Raw genomic sequence first — 27,437 nt, 5'->3', positions numbered from 1 at the left:
ATACTTTAAGTTCAACAATTATTTTATCAATTGAAGCATATCATTTTAGTTATATACATGATATCAGTTTCTCTAATTAATATTGTTCCTAATTTAACTCCCTTATTTATAGCTTTTGGTTTCAAAATTCAAATTTTTTTTTGAAAAAACTCATTAAATAAGCATATCAATAATTCAATTGTTAACCTATAAAATCTAATCTAATCCCATTAAATCAGCAAAATATTTGAGAATCAAAATTAAAGTTAATATTATTAATAAATTATCTTCCAGTATATTTCACATAAAATGAATCAGTTTGAGATAATATTTTGAATTTTAAAACTTATTAAGTAATCAAGTCAATTAATTTGAAATTTTGAATTAATATAACTAATATCTTTCTTTTTTTCCAGATGAATAGCCGAAAATCTCCAAGATGATATCTTAGGATCCTAATTTTTTAGAAGACAATCATTTGCTTATTCAAAAACACCCTATATATACGATACATTGAAGTTATTATTCTTATGATTTTGGATTGAGTCCTACGATTTACAATGTTCTTCTTCAACGATCTTCTTCTCCAGTTCCTTTTTTCCAGGTTCTTTCTTTACTCTGTTCTCCTTATTCTTTTCCAATTTCTTGCATTGACTCTGTTCTTATTACCTGTTATTACTATGTTCTTGTTGATAGGTCATGAAAAAAAATTATCAATCTGCTTTAAGCATATTAGTTTCATTCATTTTGTCACAGAAACAAAATTATATCCTTTATATCGATTTTTTTAAATGTGTTGACATATGTTTGTCAAGATAAAGCCATAAAAGCCGTTTTAATGCATGATGACAAAATTGGTGGAACAGACCAAAAACAAGATAAAGAAGTCTTTTATTGTTACACTTCAACTTGCATTAACAAAGACATATTTTTGTTCCAAGGTTTTCAATAACACTTGTCTACATATTATTATAATCTTCGGTTAAATTTTCTAATTTTATATTATTGAATTTGTTTATGTCAGTGGTTTAGTTTCAAAATCACCATTAGAGTACAAGACTTTACCGATATGGTGTCACTTACGTTATTTGATCGTGACGCAAAGAAACTTCTGGAAAAAAGCACACAAGACTTGCTTCAAAAGCTTAATGAGGTTATTGATATTAAATTCATTTAGATAAAACTAATTTTTACTTTTTGTCTATCTAAATTTATAACCGTTCATTTTTTTAGGAGGGTAATATGAAGATTTATCCATCTCATTTGAATTTATTTTTGGATAAAAAGTTGGCGTTCAAGATTCAAATTTCACATTATAATTTGAAGAATAAAGTTGATGGTTATGCAATCTCAAACTTCAATGTTGATAATACAATCATTGTTGAATTGGAAAAAAATTTTAACATCGAACAGGTAACATTCTTTTACGAAAAATACTATAGACACCACACTTATTCAATTTTGTTTTTATATTTCAGTTGATCAACTAACATATTTCTATGTACTACAAATATATGCACCAGAATCCAATTCTTTTAATGTTTTATCGACATAATTCGGATTTCAAGACATATTAAATTTAAAGGTTTTAAATATAATATAACTAAATCTAATATTTTAAATATTTTAAAATATTATTAACTTTTAAATTGACATATGAATTTATTTTCTATATTTAGGATGTTGTTTTGTTTCCTGGTGATAACATCACACCCGCTTCAAATCTTGATAAAAGTATCTTGATAAAAGTACTGCAGCAAGTCCACTAACTAAGTGGACATCCTTTAAAAAGTGTCTAGACATGATGAATTAAAACACAACCTGGAAGATGCTTATGATGTTGATAATGTGGCAACAATGTCCTCAACCAAATGATCATCAACATTAATGACAGATCATACTTCTGGAGAAGGCAAACAAAAACTATTTATTTCAAAGAAAGAAAAATAATATATGATTTTCATGATTTTTGATTACTCATATAGGGTTGTAATAAAATAAAATTTTGATAAATTGAAAAATTTGTTCAACGAAACCTTAAAATTTTGAAATTTGTTGGAAATTTCGTTATATGTCAAGTTAGGCTTCTTTTTGTGTTGTCATGTTTGTTGATTTGGCTATGCAGGGTTCATTTGAAGTTCAATTTCTCTACACGAATGTTAATGTTCACATCCAAGTGGAAACAATCACATCTGATAAACATTCTAAATGATTTTTCACTTACATTAATAAAAATTGTTACTTTAAGTGGTGCGTTCTCATGGATACCACACTGGTTGTGACTATAGAGACCTTCTAGCGATATATAGAAGAATCCTAATGGCTATATGAAGAATTTTGCTGCGTTTTAAATGAAGGATCACTCTGTCAACGTTCGTTCTTTATAGTTTTTTCTCTTATTTTCGATATAGATGCATGTCACAACAATAAGGCAGAAAGAGGTGTTAGTGACCATTAAATATGAAAATGTAATATATAATTTAAGAATATTATATGAAGTGTAAATTGTAGATTTGTGATATTGTTTCTATGAAAAATATGTTGTTTGATTGCTAGGTAACATATCAGGTTTTTTTTTTAATTTGATTTTGACAAGTTTAATCTAATTTGATAATTGAAGCAGGTAGGAAAGATATATGTTAACGATGTTGAATTTGTATTGCCCTTTAGAAACCAACCGTAGCTTCACAGACTGTTCCCTCATATAGTAGTAGGTCGTAGCATTTCCCTAAATTCAGCTACAATAAGTCATGGATGCACTTCTTGAATCAATCCTCTAAACTGAATTTCATTTGTTAGTTGGATGTGGTGACTAAAATGCAAGATTTGTGAAAGTTTATTATTATTTATTAGTGTTAACCTTTGACAAATTATGAAACTAATATTATATTTTTGTCCATAACATGTTTTTTTTGTAATAATTTATTTGATCAGAAGATATGTATATGTGATTGGGTGTAACCTGAAAAATCATATTTTAATTCTTATAAGGAAAAAATACTTTAGAAATTGACCAAATTACAATGTCTGAATTTGATGTTTATGGGTATGGCAATACACTTTATTTGTAATGTTTATCTAATTTCTTTGTGGAATTTAACGTTGTTGGTACATATAACAACTTATTGTTACTTTTAGTTTTATAGAGCTAATATGAAAAGAGCCATATGACCCTCCATGAGAGTTGGAACACCGAACAAAGTCAATTCATAAAGTTACTACACAACCTGTTTTAATCAAGAAGTTGCATTTTTGTTGTGATAAAACAAAGATCACGTAGATCATTTTTGTTAAAAATTACTGTATTAAAAATCCAAATTGCTCTAATATAAATATTAAATATTTTTATTTAAAAAGTTTGGTTCAAAAACTCTAAAAATGAATCTAACAAACATTTTTTTTATTAAAATTCCACCTAAGACAAAGCCACAAATTAATGTGATATGTATTTAATTTATGTTCCACGCGTTTAACGCGGGTCATAATCTTGTTTATGTGTATATATCACTAGTTGATATTGTTTATTGAACTTATGATTTTCTTTTTCAAAAAAATGATAAGTTTATCAAATTATTCAGTGTTAAGATGAAGTTGAAAAAAATAATTAAATTAATTTATCCGACATTAATAAAATTATAAATTGTTTTTTGATATTAGCAAATCCATTACCTAAGGGAAGTGATTCCTACACAACATTGTTTTTTCATACAACACTTTGTGCTGTATAGAGTTCTATCATACAACATTTTAAAGAACAAATTGTTATGTATGGTAAAAAAATTGTGTACGAATCAGCTCTCATTACCTAAATTACAAAACCCCGAGTTTTTTACATTTTCATTCTATACATATAATTGTTGATTCAATCTACAAACTTTAATCATACTAAGAAGCGTAGGCTCGTAGCCACCCTAAATGTCAAGAACCGAAACCAACCAGAACCAATGATTTTTGGAATGTTTTAACATTGTGTGTCCGATTTACAAAGCTTTCTAAAATTTAGTCATGATAAACAGTAATATAACAAAAATAAAATTGACAATTATTATATATTATAAAATTTATATTGGTGTAATTTTTTCATGAAAACAAAATAACATTCAAATTGAGCATTATGTGTTCATGCAAAATGTAAAAGTAAATTGGCGAACTTTCGTATCAGAAGTAATAAAGTGCTCAAACTGAACTTCAAGGTCTAGAGCTCGAGTTACAGATCGTCAATCATGGCAATAAGTTTTAGGGCTATTGTCGAAAATCATTTTTGGTGCAAGGCTTGTATGGAGCTTTTGATCTCAACAACCTAGGTATGATTTCTTCCTTATTGCTTGGAAAAGTCCTATAAGACCTAGGGTTTATGTGCTATAGACCTGGAAGGTCTTAATCGAATTCGAGACTTAATGGGTTTAGTGAATTGAACCCTAACCCTAGTTTTATCTTTCTGAAAAATCCAATGTCTTGTCCCGTTTTTGTAAAAATTATATAAAAATCATCGAAAGTCGGATTTAGGGTCTGTAAATTCTCAAAGTTCATATTTTGAGTCTAGTATGTTCATGATATTTTCCTTGACCTGATGTTGGCTACAACTTGGGTGAAAATCGTCATTTTCACATACTAGTCCGGAATTGAGCTGCACTATATGCAGTTTTGTAAAATTCACTATAAATTGTAGATAAATCGTATGAACGCGTGTAAGTAGTCCCTAAAAAGGTACTGACCTAAACTTCATGATCATGGTTTCGTAACCTAGTTTGGTTGGGTTTAATAGGGGAAAAACAGGCCTTGAACAGGCTCTTGTTTTGGGTATAAATCTGATAATTTAAACTACAAGACTAATTACATATTTAGGGTAAAATGGTAGTCATTCCTAACCTTGATTGGTATTATTAGGAGGTTTGAAGGGTGACCTGGTGTGAGTGAGTCTCGGGCTACGTTTGGAGTTTGATCTTGCTACTTGAGGTGAGTTTCTCATTACACCGTGTTATATTATATTTTCTTTATGTTAGTTCGTATGTGATATGTGTTGTTAATGTGGGTAGCAGTAGGTGGTGTTAGAGTCTAGTGGTAGTATGATTTTCCATGATGTATTGAGGGTTATGCATGGTAGGACGTGGCGTATCCGAGTGGATGATCAGGACTAGCCAATGCGTCCTAAAGGCTCGACGAACTGAGCAAGGGGGATCGGGCATGGCCACTGTGCCCCAATGCGTTCGGGTACGGGGGTCGGGGTTAGCCATTGTGTCCCAAAGGCTAGATGTATCGAGCAAGGGGGATCAATCCTAGCCAATGTGTCCCAATAGGAGTATGTTTGTTTCTGATTCGTTCTTTAACATGTATACGTGGTTATGTATTGATACCGTTTGTATCTGTGTATATGGGTAAAGTTTGTATGATATGATACCATGTATGTGTGAAATTCACTAAGCTTTGTGCTTACTCATTTCCCCTTTAAAAATATTGTTTCTGAAACATAGGATGGTAGGGTATGATCGTACACACTGGCTCGAGACAGGTTATTGGAAATTCGTTATTGAATTGGTTATGTTTTCATAAATTTTAGAATTTAACTAATAATGGTTTTTGGAAATTGAATTAATCTTGGGGCTTGGTTTTAAGTTTATGTTGAATAAAAGATATTAAACGGATGAGTTATGTTGTTTTAAAAAGTTCAAATTTATTTAAAATTTTGGGATAATATCCATGTTCAAACATTAAACAGTGTAGTATCACCAACAGATTGTTTAATTAAAAGCAAATTAAAACCTAATATTCCATTACTTTGTCGGTTACGGAAAATGAAAATGAATTTTAATTTTACATAAATGTAAAACTTTCTTGGTTAACTAGTGGTGCATAATACACATAAGTTCTCATTCATCGAGTTTATCATAATAGGTGCAACACGTATTCCCGACAAAACATTACCAAAGATTTATTATTAAGAAAACTTATTGCACAATTAAGTTCAACAAAATTAATAAAAACTCAACTAATAATATCTAAAAATAAGGAAAAACTGAACATGTATTTTTTTTTAAATGTTGCTAATTTTGTATTCTCAAGAGAATCATTGAACTTATCATGTTCAAACTCACTAAAGTGTTGGATATGATTGGGTTTAAACACATGTGTGAATGTTATAAATAAGAAGAATACCTTAGATTATATACATTTGTTATATAAAATCCGACATACATTCATATAAATGGTGTTTCTACACATGCATCTTTTACGATGGTTGCACACTTTTTTTTGTATTACTTGCACACACTTTGTTTATCATTGGGGTAAAATAAAATATAAATTGGTGTTTGTTTGCAAGATTTAATTTTTATGCACGATTTGTTTGTTTGTACATATGTTCAAACTTCAAAGTACCTTATCGATAATGAAGTGCAATTCTAATGCATGCAAGAAATATAACGGTGTGAAGTGGGATAATTCTTTCCCTGGGTACCTTATTGTGGTTTGTTATTAAGTATAGGGGTCTGAATGTAAGATGTTTTATATACAAACAAGTCTCCTTTTATTTTGCTCTCATACACTTTCTCTTTCTAAAAATCTCCCCTTTCTCTCTCTATAAACATCTCTCTCTGTAATTTCTATTTCGAGAAGGTTTCTTAGGGTTAAATACGATGACAACTGTGATAAAAGGGCATACAAAAGCATAACAATCATCGTCTTCATCCGTGAGCAAATTGCTTTCTTCTTCTTTACCATATTTAGTCTTCTAATTATTGTTGTATTATTCAACTATATAGCAGAAAGAGGATCTGGATTTGGGAAATTGATCATCTGCGTATGATCCGTTGTTAAGATATACATACTACTTGAGATTTAATCAGATTTTTCTGTATAGATTATTGTTCTTTGTACACAACTTGATTTCCCCCCTAACTTTTAGGGTCAATTATCCGAATTTGTTGGAGATTTTTGTCCATAGTTGTAACGATTGAGGTTTATTTATTCATATCGGATCTTCAGATTGATATTATCAAAGGTCGTGTGTCAACTGTGGAAACTTTCGGATTTTGTAGTGGAATTAGAAGAGAAATTTGAAGTGAATTCTGGTTTGTGATTGTTTTTTAGTAAATCTAATTCGATATTATCCAGGGAACAGCACGGTTTTTGTTGCGATCCCAATATCGAAATAGTAGCACTTTTTCCGAGGGTATAGAAATTTGCTTTGGTAGTTGGTTTAATTTGGGGGTTTTATGCACAATCAAGAACAAACATGGCTGCGGGTACAGAATTTTCTCCGGCTTATGCAATGCTAGAAGGTGGTTTCAACAATATCGTGTCTAAAGACGAGATTTCACAGAATTCAGATCGATTGAAACACATGGCGATTCGTAAACCTCCAAGGCATCTTTCCGTCGTTCGACATAGTATGAGCACAGCAACTCTGCTAGCGCCCACAAATCCGGTATGATAAAATCAATTGCTTCCTATCTGTATTCTGTAATTACAAGTGTTAGATCCAAATAGATGAGTTGAAGGTCTAAATTATGTTAGCTAATTTGATTGAATTATGTGATTTTTTCTAGGATTTTGGCATCGGGATTGTTGCTGTTGCTGTGAAGTCTACAACAGATGGGAATTCTGAATTCTTGCCTGTGATCCGATCAGGAAGCTGTGCAGAAAAAGGACCAAAACAATACATGGAAGACGAACATATATGTATAGACAACCTTCTTGATTACTTAGATCAACCAGAAGGTTTCCCTTCCCCTGGAGCTTTCTATGGCGTATGTCTCCACTCTTCATCTTCCCCTTCTTCCATTCCACAAAATTCTTCAAACACTTTTCATGAACTAAAAATTATTAATCTATTCCAACAGGTTTTCGATGGACATGGTGGCACAGATGCTGCATCATACGTTAGAAAGAACATATTAAAGTTCATCATCGACGACCCCCAATTCCCTATTTGCTTAGAAACAGCAATCCGGAATGCTTTTGTGAAAGCCGATCATGCATTCGCCGACACATCTTCTCTCGACATCTCATCGGGAACCACCGCGTTGACTGCTCTCATATTCGGAAGGTAAGTCAAGCTCTTTGACCGAAATCATGTTCTATTTTCTACCTTTTCTTCTTCTTTTTCCCATTTGACCTAAAACGCTAAAATCGAAACACAGAACGGTGGTTGTTGCAAACGCCGGCGATTGTAGGGCGGTGTTAGGGAAACGAGGACGAGCGATTGAACTCTCAAAAGACCATAAACCGAATTGCCCATCGGAGAGGTTACGAATCGAAGAACTCGGTGGCGCCATCTACGACGGATACCTAAACGGCCAGTTATCAGTGGCTCGAGCGTTAGGAGATTGGCATATGAAAGGTCCGAAAGGTTCTGCTTGTCCGTTAAGTGCAGAGCCGGAGTTGCAGCAGATCGTGTTGAGTGAAGACGATGAGTTTCTTATAATCGGTTGTGATGGTTTGTGGGATGTGATGACGAGTCAATGTGCAGTGTCGATTACGAGGAAGCAATTGATGATTCATAACGATCCAGAGAGATGTTCGAAGGAGCTTGTTCGTGAAGCTTTGAAGAGGAATACGTGTGATAATTTGACGGTGGTGGTGGTTTGTTTTTCGCCGGAGCCACCGCCGAGGATTGAGATACCTCAAACGCGAGTCAGGAGGAGTATATCGGCGGAGGGGTTGAATTTTCTCAAGGGTGTATTGGATGGTAACTCATGAAACAGGCGGTGGTAGGCGGAGGTTCCATGATTGATTATGTTCGGAAATAAGAAATTATTATTGTATTTTTTCTTTTTTTGGTATTAGTTTTTTTTTTTTTTTTTTTTTTTTTTTTTTTTTTTTTTTTTTAATGTATGTACATTGTTGTTGTATGGATTGGTAGGACTTGACCGTTAACCCATTGTTAATATTCCATGGTTTGCTCTAAATTTATATTTTTTACTAGGCCATATCTGCGTGTTGCACGTAATAAAATTATATACTTAACCGTTTAGTAATCATATGTCATTGAAAATATTTATGTCACTTATATTAACCAAAAAGTAATTATTATTACATTTAAACATATAGTTAATGTAACATTATAATTAATTTAAACAATAGATAATATAACACTTACTAAAATCGAATCATTTAATGGTATATACTCACGCTTTACGTGTACATAAAATTAGTTATATTTATTATATATTTTAATTAACTAATGTAATGATTTATTAACATTAAAGAAAAATTAATTTTATTTTAATTTCATCATGATGATTATATAAATTATCAATAATTGTTTGTGTTGTAACATAATTTAATTTATAACTTTATGTTATTTTAACTATTATTATTATAAATTAATTTTAAAATAACTTAACTGAATTTCAGTTATTATAAAAAATAGTTTTTTGAGATCTTTTAGCTAATTTTACTTTTAGATTTATGTTATTTTATATTTATTGTATTTAATATTTTCCTTTTAACTCTTGTAAAAATATACATTGAGTTTTTTTAAAACTTTATTTGATATTTTACTTTAGGTTTTAAATTTTACACTATATTTTTAAGTTTGTTTGATATATTAATTTAGATTATGCATTTAACACTATATTGAAGTTATTGATAATTCAAGAAGTCTTCCCTTTATGATAATATTTATAATTAATAAAATATTTAAGTTAGAAAGTATATTATAAGGAAATATAAAAAGTTGTGAATTTCAAATTGATGTGGTGAAAGGAAAAATGTTTCATTTATAACTATACTATGATTCGAAATATTTGGGGGTTTTATGGTTTATTTATTGGATGTATCTAATGTTATCCTCTCAAATCGACCTCCAAAGTAACTCTGAAAAATCAAACAATAGTGTCTCAAATATGCTATAAGTATGGTCATGGCGCTAGTATGTGTTTTCTTCTTTGTGGCTTTCCACAAAATCATAGAGGAAGAAGGGGTAGAAGAAATAGTTATTGTGGAGGAAGGGGAAGAGGAAGGTGAAGATGAAATAAAGAAAATTTTAACAACTTTAATGGTGCATATGCATATAGAGGTAGTTCTAATGGGATTTTTTTCTAGAAATGTTACTAGCTTTAATAGAGGATATATGATTGGTTTTCTTGCTAGAAACAATGGATATTATCCCGAACCAATGAATTACAATATCGTCGGGAAGAATCTAACCCTAATGTCCACGCTCCTTTTTCAGTGGCCCACAACATGAGTAATATGATTGGATCTTTAGCAAATGGGCCGGATCAGACTATTGGACCTTATCATTTCTCACATTGAACTTCGTCTCAACAATATTGGCATGATAATGTTCAGAAAATTGATGGTAAAAAATGTTTAATGGCTTATCTCTATCTGTTACTTGTCAAGTTGTCGAATATTAGATACCAGACTCAGGTGTTATTGCTTGCATGACTCTTAATCCAAAGCTTATTGACCAAGCTGTACCATTTATTGTTGTTAACGATACTTCTCTTACTATATCTCATGTTCATTTAATTTTGAAACTAGGTAAGCGCACCTTCAAATATCTCAAGTGTTTCTAGTTTCCAAAAGTGACCAAAAGTCTTTTATCCACTGCCGATTTAGAAGAAATAATCCTTATCTTGTGTAATTCTCATATCTTGGTTTCTTTTATCAAGAATGGGACATGTCAAATACTCCACCATTCTGCATAGCAGCAACAATATTTAGGTGTTTTTTTTTGTCTGTAAATCTTACTCTTTTATCAAGAATGGGACATGTCAAATACTCCCACCACATTTGCATAGCAGCAACAATATCTAGGTGTTTTTTTTTGTCTGTAAATCTTACTCTTTTATCAAGAATGGGACATGCCAAATACTCCACCACATTCTGCATAGCAGCAACAATATGTAGGTGTTTTTTTTTGTCTGTAAATCTTACTGACCTCTTCTGAGTCTTCTGTCTGCACCGCCCAGCGGCGGAGACCACGCACAGACATTAACCTTTGCATACTGTTTTTTTGAAGACTGCAGACCTAAAAAGGTCGGTGCATCCTCTTCTTGACGCCGATATGGACCAACGTCTTCTAACATCTTCAAACATCTTCTAGCATAAAAAAACACATATATCTTTGTTTTTTTTATTTTTTTTTAAACTTAGATTTATTCTAACTTTATCTATGATAAACAATTTGAAAAAAAAAATTACAAATTTCAAGATAAAAGGTTCATAACACTAGCATGACATTTGTGACAAATTTATAAAAAAAGATTTAATTACAATACTAATCGTTAAAACTATTTATATAGAAATGAAAAAAAAAACACATATTGTATTATATTTTTTATGCCAAATTTTTTTAAAACTGGATGTAATGGAGTATCATCCATTTCTTGGGAAAAACATTTTAGGTCAATTTTTAATTGTTTTAATTGATAAAGTAAAATGAAAATTTCGAAAGTTTTCATTTTAAAATCGAAGTTTATTTTCATCTATTTTATGTGTTATGTTCTTTGATCCCTAATTACAATGTTTAGTTATAACTTTGGAACCAAATCTTGTTGGTTTTTATCAAATATATACGTTGATTTGTACCATTTTATTTTTATTTTTTATATAATAGTACATAAAAGGTGATTAGATTTTTTAATTATCTATAATAAAGTCATAAAAGTATTGAAAATTTTTTTTAAAAAAAAATATCAGTTTATTTAGATTTTAGTTTATTTAGCAGTTTGTAGATGTTAAAAAACAATATTCTTCTTTCAGATTGTAGATGTTTGGTCCACCTTTTCTACTGCAGAGGTCTGCAAATGTGGTCCGCAGACTGCAGACATTTTACCTCAGAAAAACAAACAACACCTTACTCTTTTGTTGCTGACAACATATTTGATTACTAATGAGAAAATTTTGACATTTCAGGCTTGAGCATCTAACTTCTTATTTATTTTTTAGATAATTTCCTTTTTGAATAATAGTAGCATCATACAATCATGTAATGCTTGTAAATTTTCAAAGCAAACTAGATTACCGTTCTCCCAAAATTGTTCATATGACAATAATGTTGGAGATAATTCATCTAGACATTTAGGGATCGGATCCAACTATTTTTTTGATCTGGTTTTGACTATTTTATCTCGTTTATTGGTTATTAAAGTATATGTACGTGGATTTATTTATCATCTCATCATTTCAATGCCTTGCTTCTTTATGACACTTCAAAATCATGTAGAAAATATTTTTTTGAAAATCATCTTTTCCACACTTCAAAATCATGGTGAAAATCTTTCTCTACAAATAGGATATATTTTTTTCCTGAATGGAGCATCACATATAAGATATCATGTCCTCACACTGCTCAACAGAATGTCATTGCGGAACATAAAAACTGACATTTATTTGAGATTGCTCGAACACTTGTATTTCATTCCAACTTATCGAAGATATATTGGTTTGATGCTTATTCCAATATTTATTTTCTTATAAATCACATTCCTTCGAAAATTTGTAATCATGTGTCACCATATGAGATTTTATTTCATTATGAACCTAATTATTTGTTGTAACATCCCAAAAATCACGATAAAATTTTTATTTTTCAATTAAAGTAAAATCATTATTTCAATCAAAACCAAAGTCATAAAAACCAAGTCTCAGATACAATTATCCCAAAATCAGAGTATCATAAAATCTCCGAAACATATCACTGAAGGATGTGTACGATCACGCCTTTGCCTTTCCCCTGTCCTTCGAAGCACCTGAAACCATAAAATCATCTGTAAGCCAAAGATTAGTGAGTTCCCCCAAAGTACCAGACACGAAACATAAACAACATGTATACTAGGCCCACAACCTATGTCTGGAATACCTCTACAAGGCTCTCAGCATAAGTCTGGATTGTCGCCGAGCCCACAACATGAGTCTGGAATGCCCTTCCCGGCCCCCATCCCATGTCTGGAATGCTCCCAAGCCCTTAGCATGAGTCTAGAATACCCTTACAGGGTCCTCAACCCATGTGTAGAATGTTCCCGGTATCTTGGCCTACAGCACTTAGCGAAACCGTCTCAACCTAAACCGTTACAATGTGTCGACATATGCACATAAACGAATATCTCGCAAATAACAGATAATCATGCAGATCTAACAGATCATTACAACATAACAACATCCTAACCAGGATACATAACCTAGTGGGTCGACATTGGTGCCTTCGACCCACGAGTACAGTGAGGAAAACTCACCTCACAGTCTGAAAAAAGTTGAATTGATCACGAATCCAAATGTTGTCTCTATCGGTCACCTATACAATAAAAGGGACCTAATCTCAACTACTATTCAAACTACCCAAAATTCCCCTAATTCAAACTTGGTCAAATTCAACGGCCAAATGTCAACCTCCAGCTGGTCTCCACGTCATATCCATCCTTGGCCACGACGTGGCCACTAGATGAAAAAACAGACGAGTCTTAGCCCAGTCACTATGCCGTGGCGACCTAGGCCACGTCGTGGGCACTGGGTTCCTAACATCTTGTCATCTTAATGGGTTAAGCTGTCTTCTTCGATTCTAAGGGCTCCTAAGCTCAGATCTGGTCCATACTATGGTCTAAGTGGATAAAGTTTCCAATTTTATCCCTTTAGACTCTCCAACAGGTAAGCGTCTCACTCTAGGTACAAAAGGGAAAAACACAACTTGGCTTAATTTATTAAGCACTTAATCTTGAAGACTTCTTGTTCAACATTTCCAGAAATGTTTCTACCATCATAAGACAACATAAAAACCCTTACTTTCCAGACATGCATGTCCAATGCATATCTTGGGCTCTTATTAGGTCAAAATGAGGGTTTTTTTACCAAAAATCCATGCATGATACCAAAACTAATCCAGATCCAAAGCACCAAACACCCTGAATGGTCTGGAGATTCATAAAGTTACAAACTTTATGAGATCTCACCGCTCTAACAATTGATAACATGAAGATTTAGGGACAAAACTCAAGATCTAGCAACCTATCATGATAAAAATCGAGTCTTGGACACTTATAAAGGTCCAGAAGAATGTTACCACAAAGGAGGAGGTCTTGCTTGTTAGATCTTAACTCACTTCTTCTTCTTTCTTCCTTCAATGGCTTCAAAGAACACCAAAACAAGGCTTAAACAAAGGAGGAAGGGATTAGGATTTCCTCATATCTCAAAGAAGGTCGAGGCCAAATAATGCTACGACATGGCAACTTAAATGAACCGCGATGCTTCCTTGATTTGCCACACTGTGGTGCCTCCACCACACTGTGGCAAACCTTAAAAATGCAGAAAATTGGAAATATGATTTACCTCGGGATCTGGGTGTTACATTTGTAATACTAGTTTTGTGAACTTTAATATTTATGCTAGAAGGGTATTTTGATCATAAGGGTAACTTGGTCATTTTATGAATATTATGAGATTTCAACATTTTATCATGTGAATATTATTGATAAATCTTGTGGTGATCTATTGTACTTATCTATAAAAAGTTGTAGGTGATGATTTAAATCTTTGATTACGCCGCACGTCTAAAATGTTGACGCGAGACGAGTTTTTGTGATGATCAAGTGCACACGTCTAGGGGAGATGGTGTTTAAAATCGCCAATTTTTTTTTTTTATTCATCAGTCTAAACATTTAGGGGAGAATTGTTAGATATTAAAATGTTTGACAAATGAATTTTTATTTTTGACATGTTAGTTTTAGGGTTTTTCAGATTTTAAACCCTAGGACTATAAATAGATTAGGTCATTTTTTATTTTGAGTGAGCCTCCTTTTCACTTAGAATTTTCGTTTTTCTTATTGACAGAGAAACCGAGAGTTCATCTTTTTCTTGTGAGGTTTCTCCATTGTAATCAGATCTGATGATCATATGAATGCAGAAATATTTCACTGATTTCTTGTTATCTGAGATTGATTCATCTACTGTTCTTAATTTCCGCATTGTCATCTCATATTGTGTGAATCTGGGTTCCTGCAATTGGTATCAGAGCTTATCTTGAAGAATCATCTGTTCTTTCAAGTTTTAAAGATCAGAGGTGACATATTTTCGTACTTGAATCTTTCTCACGAATCTGGAGTAAGTTATTATGTTATCCATTGATTTGCACTCGAAAAAATGTTATATCTATATCAGATCTGAAATATTTATGAAGAAACATTCCAGATCTGAAGGGTTTTTGAAGAGTTTTTGAATACGTTTTTCAAGATTTGTATTTCTCACATCAGATATACATTCATTCTCTTCAGAATCCGTTTTTACTGAAGATTATTGTTCAGATCTGAGTTTCATCATGATTTCAATATGTGGTTATCCACATTTTTATCTAGAAAGTCATCCACATCTGTTTAAAGAGATATGGTATCCTGAGAGAGGTACTCGTTTCCCTCAAGGCGTAGTTTGTAGTGCTCTAGATTTATATAGTGCAATGTCGGTAGAATGGATTAATTATGATACAAAGGTGTCATATGATAAAAGTACATTAAATTATCATCCTATACATACTGATAAGTTGTTAATGTCTAATCTAACTGAAATCATAGATATTGAAGAAAATGAGAAAGAAGAAGTTGTTAATGTTGTTCCAGCTTCTGAAGAAAATTCCAAAGTAAAAATGGTTCAAAAATACCCAAAAATAAAGAAAGAGAAAGATGTTGCTGATGGTCCTTGTTCTCTGAATGTTCATGAAGATTTTCCTGAAAAGAAAGAAGATATTGTTAAGGTTCTTCATATCAGTGATACATCAAAGAGAATTGTTACATGCATTTCATGCATTCATTTTGTAGTTTTAATCCATAAAAGTACATTGCATTTAGGTTTAAACTCATGCATTTTGCATATTTTCGGGATTTTTCATGATGCAATTTCATTCACACACTTTTGTAATATTTCAGGGACTTTTGGAGGTTGGATCTTGCTTTAGGAGGTTAAAAAGAGTTGAGGGCAAAATTTCGGGACTTGCGGATCATTGAGGAGAGAGATAAGAGGAAAATGAAGATTTGAGCCTTTCAGACATTTACACGGCCGTGTAAATGAAAGCCTTGAGTTTACACGGGCCGTGTAAACGTATATTTAACAGCAATGTACTTCGAAGGCCTGGCAATTTTGAGCATTTTAGTTTTGGAGTTTACACGGCCGTGTAAATGGTCAGTGTTAGTTTACACGGGCCGTGTAAACGTGTCGCCAGTTTTAAAACAGTTTAATCATTTGTAAAAAGGAGACAGCCAGTTGGAGAGGAAGTTAAGTCGTATTTTGAGAAAGGAGAAGGCGATTTTGGGAGATTTTGGAAGTGGATTAACATTTGGAAACACTTTAATTTGCATTTCGTAAGTCAATTTGAAGATTAAACTTGTTAAAATTGTAGTTTAACTTAAACATGTGTGGCTGATTTCTTTATCATTTTTGATTCTGGATTCCTAAGTATTTGTTGTTAGGTTGTAATTTACACTTGACTTATGTTTAATATCTAGTAATCTTTGATTTGATCCTAATAATGTGTTTGATTGGTTCTCTTTTTCACTTGATCAATGAATTAGGGTTCTTATCAATCTAGTTAATCAAATTATGAAATTCGTATATGTTTTATGATTTGATGTTAGTAACACACACTTACTTGGTTGTAATTAGATCAAAATTAGTGCAATCAAAGATTAAATGTTTATATTCCCAAGCTTAAGAGGAATGTTAAACATTGTTGGTAATTAGTGCAAGAACTTAATGTCATTTAATGATTTGATGCAAGAACTTATTTGAATTGAATCAATTAAATGAAGTTTTATTTGAAGAACTTGTTTTGAATAAAATACTTTTGCCAATTTGGATATTAGAGTTTATTAATATCTAACTTACCAACCTAGATTGAACATGAGTTATAATCATATTACATCTTTCAACATAATACATGTATAGGAATCATAATCGGAAATGTACTTCTTTTACTGCGTTTGTTATCAATCTTGCTTATTTATGAAGTTTAATTCGAGTTCAAACACAATCCCCCATTTTAATTTTTGTTTGTATGATGTGTGAGAATATGGCTAAATAAGAAGTCTCGTATTCCTGTGGACCGACCCTGCTTACTCTATACTATCTCTAGTGTATGAAGTAACAGTGACTTGAATTTTATTGTTATTATTTTATCCCATTATTTGTTGGTTTGACAACCAAACAAATTGGCGCCGTTGCCGGGGATACGGTAGTACTAATTGTTTATGCCAAGATCTTTTTCGCACAGGTACACCTTTACCAGTTGATTTGGAGATAGAGAAATCTGCAAAACAAAGAAGGAAGCAAGCTAAACTTTTAAAGAAACAACAATCCGGAGCTTCTTCATCAAATCCATCAACCACATCTTCACCAACATCCAAAAGTACCACCCTACCATCTTCACCTACTCCTACCATGGCAGACAATCATGGAGGAAACCAAAATCCTCCAAACCCACCACCTGAACAAACCTTTAGACAGTGGGCCACTCAAGATGTCACCCAACAACATTTATGCATTAATTACCCTGCAGCAATCAACTTTGAACTCAAGTCTGGACTCATCCATTTGTTACCTTCATTCCGTGGTCTTGAGAATGAGGACCCACATAAATTCCTTAAGGAATTTCATGTTGTCTGTGTGGGTATGAAGCCACATGAAGTTACAGAAGATCAAATCAAGTTAAGGGCATTCCCCTTTGCTTTACAAGATTCAGCCAAGGAGTGGTTATATGACTTACCACCGGGGTCAGTCACAACATGGAATGAACTTGCAAGGATGTTTTTGGATAAGTATTTTCCAGAAATGAGAGCTTCAGCTTTACGTCGAGAAATTATTGGTATCAAGCAACAAAAGAGAGAAGCCTTGCATACCTACTGGGAACGGTTCAAGAAGTTGTGTTCAAGATGTCCAAAACATGGGATTACAGAGTATCAATTATTGCAATATTTTTGTGAGGGAATGTCATCTTGGGATAGAAGATTACTCAATACATCAAGTGGTGGATCAATAGCTGATAAGACTCCAACAGAAATCAGAGCTCTTATCAAGAACATGGCAGAAGAATCCAGGCACAAAATTCAAGATGAGGAATGGTATAGTGATGCACCAAGAGGAGTGAAAGAAATTTCCACCCCACAAATTGAAAGTCAACTTTCTGAGCTGACTAAAGTAGTGATGATGATTGCAAAGGACAAGGGTGTGCAACCACCAACTGTTAGACCTTGTGGTATTTGTACACAAGTTGGACACCCCACTAATATGTGCCCAATGTTACAAGAAGATGTAGAGCCGGTTCAAGCTATGGGATTTTCAAGTCAACAACAAGGAAACTTTCAGCCAAGAAGCAATCCAAATTGGCATCAACCTAATGCCAATTTTCAGCCAAGGCCACCACCTTATCAACCAAGACCTCCATTTCAAAATCAAATGCATCATCAACAAAATTATCAACCACATTTCCAGCCAAATCAACCTCATCATCAATCTCAATTCCAACCTCAAAACATGCAACAAGGAAGCAGTTCAAGCGGATCGGGAATGTCTTTGGAAGACATTGTCAAGAGTTTAGCCACAAGTACTCAAACATTCCAAAATGAGACCAAGGCGAGTATCAAGACTTTGGAACAACAAATGACTCAACTCGCCACTTCTGTGAGTAAATTGGAGTCACAAGGCAAACTACCGGCACAAACCGAAAAGAATCCAAAGCATAGTACATGTGCCATCACTTTGAGGAATGGCAAAGAATATGAAGGTCCTAAGATGATTGAAGAAGAAGACGAGATGGAGCTAGAGAAAGAAGAAGAGAAGTCAAAAACACCTTCAAAGCAAGTTCCTATTGAAGCAAAAGTCACTCCTCCTCCATTTCCCTCAAGATTAAACAAGTCAAAGCGTAAAAGGGAAGACAATGAAATCATGGAGATGTTCAGAAAAGTTGAGGTAAATATTCCTCTTATTGATGCCATCAAACAAGTCCCTAGGTATGCTAAATTCCTTAAGGAATTATGCACATCTAAGAAAAGACTGAAAGGGAATGAAACTGTCAAAGTGGGTGAAAATGTATCTGCAGTATTACAGAAAAGATTACCTCAAAAATGTAAGGATCCGGGTGTTTTTACGGTTCCTTGCAAATTAGGTAATCTTCATGTTCCACGAGCTATGCTAGACCTTGGAGCTTCTATCAATGTTTTGCCATATTCTATTTTCAAAACCTTAAATATTGGCACATTGAAGAAGACCGGGGTAATCATTCAATTGGCTGATAGATCTTTGGTACATCCAAAAGGTGTACTAGAAGATGTGTTAGTCCAAGTGAATGAGTTAGTATTTCCAGCAGATTTTTATGTCCTTGACATGGATGATGATGACTCACCAAATTTGAGCTCAATTCTTCTAGGAATACCCTTTTTGAAAACAGCCAGGACAAAAATTGATGTTTATGATGGTACATTATCCATGGAATTTGATGGAGAGGTGATAAATTTCAATATCTATGATGCTATGAGATATCCAAGTGATATTTCATCTTTGAATTTTGTGGATGCTATTGAACCATTAACAGATGAGTGTTTTGATTTGTCTAATCTTGATGTGTTAGCTCTCATTTTAGACAGGAATCTTCAAAAGGAAAGGGTGGAAAAACTTGCCAAGCAATTTAAAATTGATGAAGAGATTTTGGAAGTTGTATCTTGCATGGATGAAAAGAAGAAAATGAGGTTTAATGTTCCAAAGCTGAAATTACCAATGTCTAATGAAAAACTTGTTCCTTCTATTGTGCAGGCACCAGAATTGGAACTCAAAACTTTACCCGAGCATCTCAAGTACGCGTATCTTGGAGAGAAAGAGACTTTACCAGTGATCATCTCCACAAAGTTGTCAACAAAAGAAGAAGAAGAGCTTGTCACCACCTTGAAGGAGTATAAGGAAGCTATTGGGTGGACTATAGCCGACATCAAAGGGCTAAGTCCTTCGCTTTGCATGCACAAGATCGTTATGGAAGAAGATTACAAGCCTTCCCGAGAAGCTCAAAGGCGTTTGAATCCTCCAATGATGGAGGTTGTGAAAAAGGAGATTTTAAAGTTGTTGAATGCGGGGATGATCTATCCTATATCGGATAGCAAGTGGGTAAGTCCAGTCCAAGTTGTACCCAAGAAGACAGGTATTACTGTTACAAAGAATGACCAAGGTGAATTAGTCCCCACCCGTGTGCAAAACGGGTGGAGAGTTTGCATAGATTATAGAAGACTCAATTCCTCAACTCGGAAAGACCATTTCCCACTTCCCTTCATTGATCAAATGTTGGAAAGATTAGCGGGAAAAACACATTATTGTTGCTTGGATGGGTATTCCGGTTTTCATCAAATACTCGTTGCACCTGAGGATCAAGAAAAAACCACTTTCACATGTCCATTCGGAACATTTGCATATAGGCGGATGCCTTTTGGACTTTTCAATGCTCCCGCCACTTTTCAAAGGTGCATGGTAAGTATTTTTTCAGAGTATGTTGAGGAGATCATTGAAGTTTTTATGGACGATTTCACAGTTTATGGTAATTCTTTTCATGAGTGTTTGAGCAATTTGAAAAAGATTTTACAAAGATGTATTGAGACCAACCTTGTTTTGAATTATGAAAAGTGTCATTTTATGGTTGATAAGGGTCTCATACTTGGTCATGTTGTGTCTTCTAAGGGGTTAGAGGTAGACAAAGCAAAAATTGATGTCATTAAGTCTTTACCTTATCCCACTTGTGTTCGTGAGGTACACTCGTTTCTTGGTCATGTAGGTTTTTATAGAAGGTTTATCAAAGATTTTTCCAAGATATCCCGTCCCATGTGTGAGCTTCTACAAAAAGATGCAGAGTTCAAAATTTCCAAAGAGTGCAAGCAAGTTTTTGATCAGTTGAAGGAGTTTTTAATCTCAGCACCAATACTTCAATCACCGGATTGGAGTTTGCCCTTTGAAATCATGTGTGATGCCAGTAATCATGCAGTTGGTGCAGTGTTGGGGCAAAGAAAAGACCGAGTTCCTCATGTCATTTACTATGCCTCCAAAACATGCACAAGCCAATTACTCAACAACTGAAAAAGAATTGCTTTCTATTGTCTTTGCTTTAGATAAATTTCGTCAATATCTGCTAGGTTCTAAAGTCATTGTTTATTCTGATCATGCAGCAATTAGATATCTACTTGCAAAGAAGGATTCGAAGCTTAGACTCATTCGATGGGTATTAATCTTACAAGAGTTTGATATTGAAATCAAGGACAAGAGCGGAAAGTCAAATCTTGTAGCTGATCATCTTAGCAGGATTGTTTCTCCCGATGACTCGACTCCCATTCATGATGCATTTCCCGATGAGAACTTATTTTCAGCAAAAGTTGCCCCATGGTACGCTGATATTGTGAACTACATCGTCACAAATCAATTTCCACCAGATTTGACTCGACGGCAAAAAGACAAGATCAAGAAAGAAGCCAAGAGGTATGTTTGGGATGAGCCATATTTATGGAAATATTGTGCTAACCAAATGATTAGACGATGTGTGGATCAACATGAGGTACCTTCTATCTTAACATTTTGTCACTCTTATGCTTGTGGAGGGCATTTTGGTCTTCAAAGAACCGCAAGAAAAGTTTTAGAGAGTGGATTTTACTGGCCAAGTATTTTCCATGACTCTTATGTCTTTTGTTCAAGCTGTGATAAATGTCAACGGATGGGCTCTTTAAGCTCAAAGAATCAAATGCCCTTAAATCCCATTTTAGTTTGTGAAATTTTCGATGTTTGGGGCATTGATTTCATGGGACCTTTTCCATCATCTTCGGGTTTTATTTATATTCTTTTGGCTGTAGATTATGTTTCCAAGTGGGTAGAAGCAAAGGCTACCCGTACTAACGATTCAAAAGTTGTGATAGATTTCTTGAAAACTAACATCTTTTCCAGATTTGGTGTTCCAAAGGCCTTGATCAGTGATCGTGGTACACATTTTTGCAATCGTATGCTCGGGAGTGTTTTGAAGAAATATGGTGTTACTCATAAAGTTTCCACAACCTACCACCCACAAACAAATAGACAAGCCGAAGTGAGCAATCGACAAATCAAGGGTATTTTGGAGAAAACCGTGAATACAACAAGGAAAGATTGGAGTACATGCCTTGATGATTCTTTGTGGGCATACCGCACTGCATATAAAACTCCAATTGGAATGTCTCCATACCGCATTGTTTTTGGAAAGCCATGTAGATTACCCGTTGAGTTGGAGCATAGAGCCTATTGGGCGATCAAGCAGTTCAACATGGATCTAAGTGAATCGGGAAAGAAGAGGAAGTTGGACATACAAGAACTTGAGGAGATCCGTAATGAAGCCTATGAGAATGAGGTTCTTTACAAAGAAAAGACTAAAGCATACCATGACAAGATGATTACACGCAAGGTATTTCAAAAAGGTCAAAAGGTACTACTTTACCATTCTCGTTTTAAATTGATTCCTGGTAAATTAAGGTCCCGTTGGGTGGGACCATTTGTTGTAACTAATGTTTTTGAGCATGGTGCAATAGAAATCACAAGTGAAAAAACCGGGAAGATCTTTAAGGTAAATGGTCACCGTTTGAAGCCTTATTATGAAGGATTTCAAGTTCAAAATGAAGAAGTGGAGGAAGTAATGGATGACAAATAGATGGGATCCAAAGGGGCGGCTAACCGGGAGGCAACACGGGGGTATTTTTGTCATTTCTTAATTTTTCATCGTATTTTCTTCGTTTTCAAGTTTCCAAATTCTTTTTCATGCTTAAAGAGGGTAAAAAATCATTTTCCGGGCCATAGTGGAGTAGCGGGTTGCAATTTCAAAAAGTGAAAAAATCAAAAAATTTTGGCCTTTATAGACATTTACACGGCCGTGTAAACTTATGCTTATGGTTTACACGGGCCGTGTAAACGACCAGCCACCGCAGTCAAAACTCTGCATTTACATGGTCGTGTAAATTTTGCCTTTCTGTTTACACGGGCCGTGTAAACGTAAAAACAGAGCTGGACGTTTTTTAATGCTAAAATCGATTTCTTTTGTTCATTCTTTTCACAATACCTGCGTTTTTTCTCCTCCCTTCTGCCCTCTTCGAAAAAACCCTTAAAAACACTCAATCTTCCTCAATTTTGCTCCAAAAATCAAGCTCCAAGGTATGAAATTCTTCTCTTTTCTTCATCTTCTTTGTCTTGCATCTCAAATTCACCCTCTCATGGCCGATTTTGGGGGTTTTGAGCAAACCCTAGAATTTTTGGGTATTAAAATATCGACCTAATGCTTGAAATTTCTTGTATGATAAGCTTAGGGAAGCATTGGACATCACCCTACCACTATTTTCAAGCACAAATTGGTATAATTGTTCCAAACTCTTAACTGGTGCATATAGTTATCTTTTGGGGTGATTTTGGTGATATTGCTAGTTTTTGTGCATACTCTTGAGTTTAAATTGTCCTACATTGTGTGCAAAACTTTGTTGAATCCAATTTGACAATGGCCTCCCGTGGAAAAAGGGCTAGAATTGGGACCTCCCATATGGGTGGTCAAGAGTCCAATGATGAACAAGACCAACAATTCATGGAAAACCCCTATGAATTTGGTCTTATTTTTTAGTCCAATCAACAAGAGATGTTGTATGCAACCCTTATTCAAAGGGTAAAAGGGGCACAAAAATTTGTGGACATCCAAGCCCTCAAAGACCTTCATATCTATAAAGGTGTCCACAAGCTCTTCAAGAACATTGGTTGGGAAGGGCTATTGAATCTACATGCAGTCAGTTATCAAACACCTATGTTGGAATTCTTGTCATCCATCACTTTCGATTACCAAACACACATCCTCACTTTCCGTTTGCTCAATCAATCACATAGAATTCATGCTGATACTCTCTGTGATATTATTGGTGCCCCAAAAGCGAAAAGAGATGTATATACAGCAAAGGGAAGAAGAAATGATGTATTTGAGCGAGACTGTGGAACGTTTTGGAGAACTATCTCTTGTGAAGATGAGTTTCAGTCAGGCACAGCAAAAGCTTCTAGCATTATTCATCCGGTTCTAAAGGTCACCCACCGGATTATTGCTTCTCTCTTATTTCCTCAAGAAGAGATTAACAAAGCAAACAAAAAAGAATTAGAAGTTTTGTGGTGCATGATTAACAAGCCCGAGGAAGTCCCTCATTTTGGGTGTTGGGTAGTTCAGAAAATGCTCAGAAATGCCATGAGCAATGGTGGCCAGCTACATTATGGAGGCATGGTATCTATTATAGCTGAACATCTTGGCCTCCATCTACCCAACAATCCAACCAATATAATTCCGGGCCGTACTCGTTTATCACTTGAGGTTTTGGAAATCATGCATCTCTTTCACCACCATCCCAATGGGGATGTTCAGTGGACAGTCGATGGTAAAGAATATTTACGCGTCGATAACCGAAATAAGAAGATATTAGTCTTGGTCAATGACATCCCTTCTACCAATTGACACCTCCAATCCAACTTGGGTGTTACTGCTGCCCGTAGACCTTCAACCACCACTTCTACTCCTCCTGTTCAAACTGCAACTGCAGGTGCTTCCAGCTCGTCTCACCCCATTCCTTTCCCCGAACACAACCTTTACATGGGCGAGTTTGTACGCTTAGATCATCATTACAAGAGCCTCCAGTAGGAAGTAGGAGAGACTTATACGGGAGTTGCTGAAATCACTTCTGAATTTCATGACTACCGAAACATTCAAGAAGAGCGTTGGGCCCAGCAAGAGCTGCGATGGGCCGAACAGGATCAGCGATGGGTGGCTCAAGAGCAGCATAACCGCAATGTTCATCATTTGTTGAGCGATATCCACCGAGTACTTGTGCTTCCCACCCAGCAGCAGCAACCTCCATCATCATGCCAACCCCAGTGGCCTCCATTTTATACTTCTGATTATCCTTCACAGTTCCCACCATATCCTCCACCGCCCGGTCCTCAATAGGCCGGCTATGCCTCTCTCCAAGCATCGAGGACGATGCTTATTTTAAGCTTGGGGAGGGGCATCCATCCATGCATAAATCCCGTTGCATGTAGGTTGCATGTAATTTTGTACATATTGCATTAATTTTCATTTTCTTTTTCATTTTTCTGCATGGAAAATTTTTCAAAAGCCAAAAAAAAAATAAATTCTTTCAATTCTAATTTTTATTATTTTCTTTGCATCTAAATTTTTGCATTGCATTCATGTAAAAAAAATAATAATAAATAAATAAATAAAAATAAAATAAAATAAAATAAAAATGTTGTTATTAAGTTAATCTGTGACCTTTGGAACTCGAATAAGTAAACTCCGAGGGGTGTTCTACACCTAATCGCCTAAAGCAAAATTGTTTGGGACTGATTGGGTTGAAAGTTCGCTACACGGGTTTCATAGAAAGTCATGAACTTAATAACCAAATAAAGCTAATCTGTGGCCTTTGAGGTTCGAGCAAGTAAACCCGAGGGATCCTTTTAAATCTAGCACACTAAGGTCATTTGATCTGGATGTGTTGGTTGGAAGCCCGTTACACGGATTTCAAAGAAAGCCATGAGCTTTATTTGTAAGAAAATGTAATTAGGAAGTTTGTATATATTTGTGTTTATTCTTTATTGAATAATATATCTAGGAAAAACATTTGGCTGCCAAAAGATTCCCTTGGACTTGAATTTGAACTTATGACATTGGGATTGAATGTTAATTACTTTGACTGGGGTAAGTGGTTTGAAACTTGTAACCAATTTGGGTAAATATTAGGGAATTTTTAGAAAAGATTTTTCAGAAAAAGATTGTTGTTGACCAACAAATAGCTGGAATCGGTCATTGATATATTTTGTGAAACAAAGATGATTGAGCATGTTTTGTCACATATAATTTCACGAGAGTAAGACCATAGTTTGTTCCATGAATTGGCTTGATGATATTGAGTGGGAACAAATGTTGTGATCTTTGATTCTATTAAGTTGCATTAGGGAGTGGCCAAAGTCTTATTTCTATTGATATATAATTTGAGACTAAAGCCAAGTTGACTCAAGGCATGACAGGTACATTCTCAACCATGGTACAAAAACAGGGTTAATTGGGTTGGATTCTTTTTCATGTTTGTTGATTTTTTGCATTAAGTTTCAAAAAGTTTAACTTTGATTTTCTTTTCCTCTCCTTTATTCTATTTTCTCTAGTTTAAATTTTTCTTGTTCTTTCTTGAGGACAAGAAAGGTTCAAGCTTGGGGAGATTTGTTACATGCATTTCATGCATTCATTTTGTAGTTTTAATCCATAAAAGTACATTACATTTAGGTTTAAACTCATGCATTTTGCATATTTTCGGGATTTTTCATGATGCAATTCCATTCACACACTTTTGTAATATTTCAGGGACTTTTGGAGGTTGGATCTTGCTTTAGGAGGTTAAAAAGAGTTGAGGGAAAAATTTCAGGACTTGCGGATCATTGGGGAGAGAGATAAGAGGAAAATGAAGATTTTGCCCTCAGTGTTAGTTTACACGGGCCGTGTAAACGTGTCGCCAGTTTTAAAACAGTTTAATCATTTGTAAAAAGGAGACAGTCAGTTGGAGAGGAAGTTAAGTCGTATTTTGAGAAAGGAGAAGGCGATTTTGGGAGATTTTGGAAGTGGATTAACATTTGGAAACATTTTAATTTTCATTTCGTAAGTCAATTTGAAGATTAAACTTGTTAAAATTGTAGTTTAACTTAAACATGTGTGGCTGATTTCTTTATCATTTCTGATTTTGGATTCCTAAGTATTTGTTGTTAGGTTGTAATTTACACTTGACTTATGTTTAGTATCTAGTAATCTTTGATTTGATCTTAATAATGTGTTTGATTGGTTCTCTTTTTCACTTGATCAATGAATTAGGGTTCTTATCAATCTAGTTAATCAAATTATGAAATTCGTATATGTTTTATGATTTGATGTTAGTAACACACACTTACTTGGTTGTAATTAGATCAAAATTAGTGCAATCAAAGATTAAATGTTTATATTCCCAAGCTTAAGAGGAATGTTAAACATTGTTGGTAATTAGTGCAAGAACTTAATGTCATTTAATGATTTGATGCAAGAACTTATTTGAATTGAATCAATTAAATGAAGTTTTATTTGAAGAACTTGTTTTGAATAAAATACTTTTGCCAATTTGGATATTAGAGTTTATTAATATCTAACTTACCAACCTAGATTGAACATGAGTTATAATCATATTACATCTTTCAACATAATACATGTATAGGAATCAGAATCGGAAATGTACTTCTTTTACTGCGTTTGTTATCAATCTTGCTTATTTATGAAGTTTAATTCGAGTTCAAACACAATCCCCCATTTTAATTTTTGTTTGTATGATGTGTGAGAATATGGCTAAATAAGAAGTCCCGTATTCCTGTGGACCGACCCTCCTTACTCTATACTATCTCTAGTGTATGAAGTAACAGTGACTTGAATTTTATTGTTATTATTTTTTCCCATTATTTGT

General features: G+C 34.1%; 2 protein-coding genes across 3 annotated transcripts; both read left to right on the top strand.

Annotated features, from left to right (window-relative positions):
- The first annotated feature begins 6,516 nt into the window (after window positions 1–6,516).
- On the top strand, window positions 6,517–8,906 carry LOC145137199 (putative protein phosphatase 2C 27). Of its 2 annotated transcripts, XM_079071339.1 has the most exons (5): window positions 6,517–6,665; window positions 7,090–7,402; window positions 7,524–7,724; window positions 7,818–8,023; window positions 8,118–8,906. In XM_079071339.1, the coding sequence occupies exons 2-5, from the start codon at window positions 7,211–7,213 to the stop codon at window positions 8,674–8,676; spliced, it is 1,158 nt and encodes a 385-aa protein (XP_078927465.1). In that variant the 5' UTR covers window positions 6,517–6,665; window positions 7,090–7,210; the 3' UTR covers window positions 8,677–8,906. The 2 variants fall into 2 exon arrangements, with proteins under 2 accessions (XP_078927465.1, XP_078927464.1); XM_079071338.1 differs by having other exon boundaries at window positions 6,517–7,402.
- Window positions 8,907–15,460: 6,554 nt separating this feature from the next.
- Window positions 15,461–19,225, top strand: LOC145139387 (uncharacterized). Its single transcript, XM_079073228.1, has 4 exons — window positions 15,461–15,677; window positions 17,177–17,515; window positions 17,645–19,173; window positions 19,217–19,225. The coding sequence occupies exons 1-4, from the start codon at window positions 15,461–15,463 to the stop codon at window positions 19,223–19,225; spliced, it is 2,094 nt and encodes a 697-aa protein (XP_078929354.1).
- Window positions 19,226–27,437: the final 8,212 nt, after the last annotated feature.

Source organism: Lactuca virosa, chromosome 9, assembly GCF_052849685.1.
Source record: "Lactuca virosa cultivar CGN04683 chromosome 9, Lactuca_virosa_CGN04683_v6, whole genome shotgun sequence".
In the NCBI taxonomy this organism is placed as follows: domain Eukaryota; kingdom Viridiplantae; phylum Streptophyta; class Magnoliopsida; order Asterales; family Asteraceae; genus Lactuca; species Lactuca virosa.
Note: the sequence above shows the minus strand (reverse complement) of the source record. Positions and strands in the feature narration are given on the sequence as shown.

Bases quoted from the DNA above. Each gene is read 5' to 3' on its own strand.
- LOC145137199 (XM_079071339.1), top strand. From the start codon at position 7,211: ATGGCTGCGGGTACAGAATTTTCTCCGGCTTATGCAATGCTAGAAGGT. The intron at 7,403-7,523 runs GTATGATAAAAT...GATTTTTTCTAG, and splicing joins TGCTAGCGCCCACAAATCCG to GATTTTGGCATCGGGATTGT. The intron at 8,024-8,117 runs GTAAGTCAAGCT...ATCGAAACACAG, and splicing joins ACTGCTCTCATATTCGGAAG to AACGGTGGTTGTTGCAAACG.
- LOC145139387 (XM_079073228.1), top strand. From the start codon at position 15,461: ATGTCTAATCTAACTGAAATCATAGATATTGAAGAAAATGAGAAAGAA. The intron at 15,678-17,176 runs GTGATACATCAA...TTTTTCGCACAG, and splicing joins TGTTAAGGTTCTTCATATCA to GTACACCTTTACCAGTTGAT. The intron at 17,516-17,644 runs GTCTTGAGAATG...TACAAGATTCAG, and splicing joins TTTGTTACCTTCATTCCGTG to CCAAGGAGTGGTTATATGAC.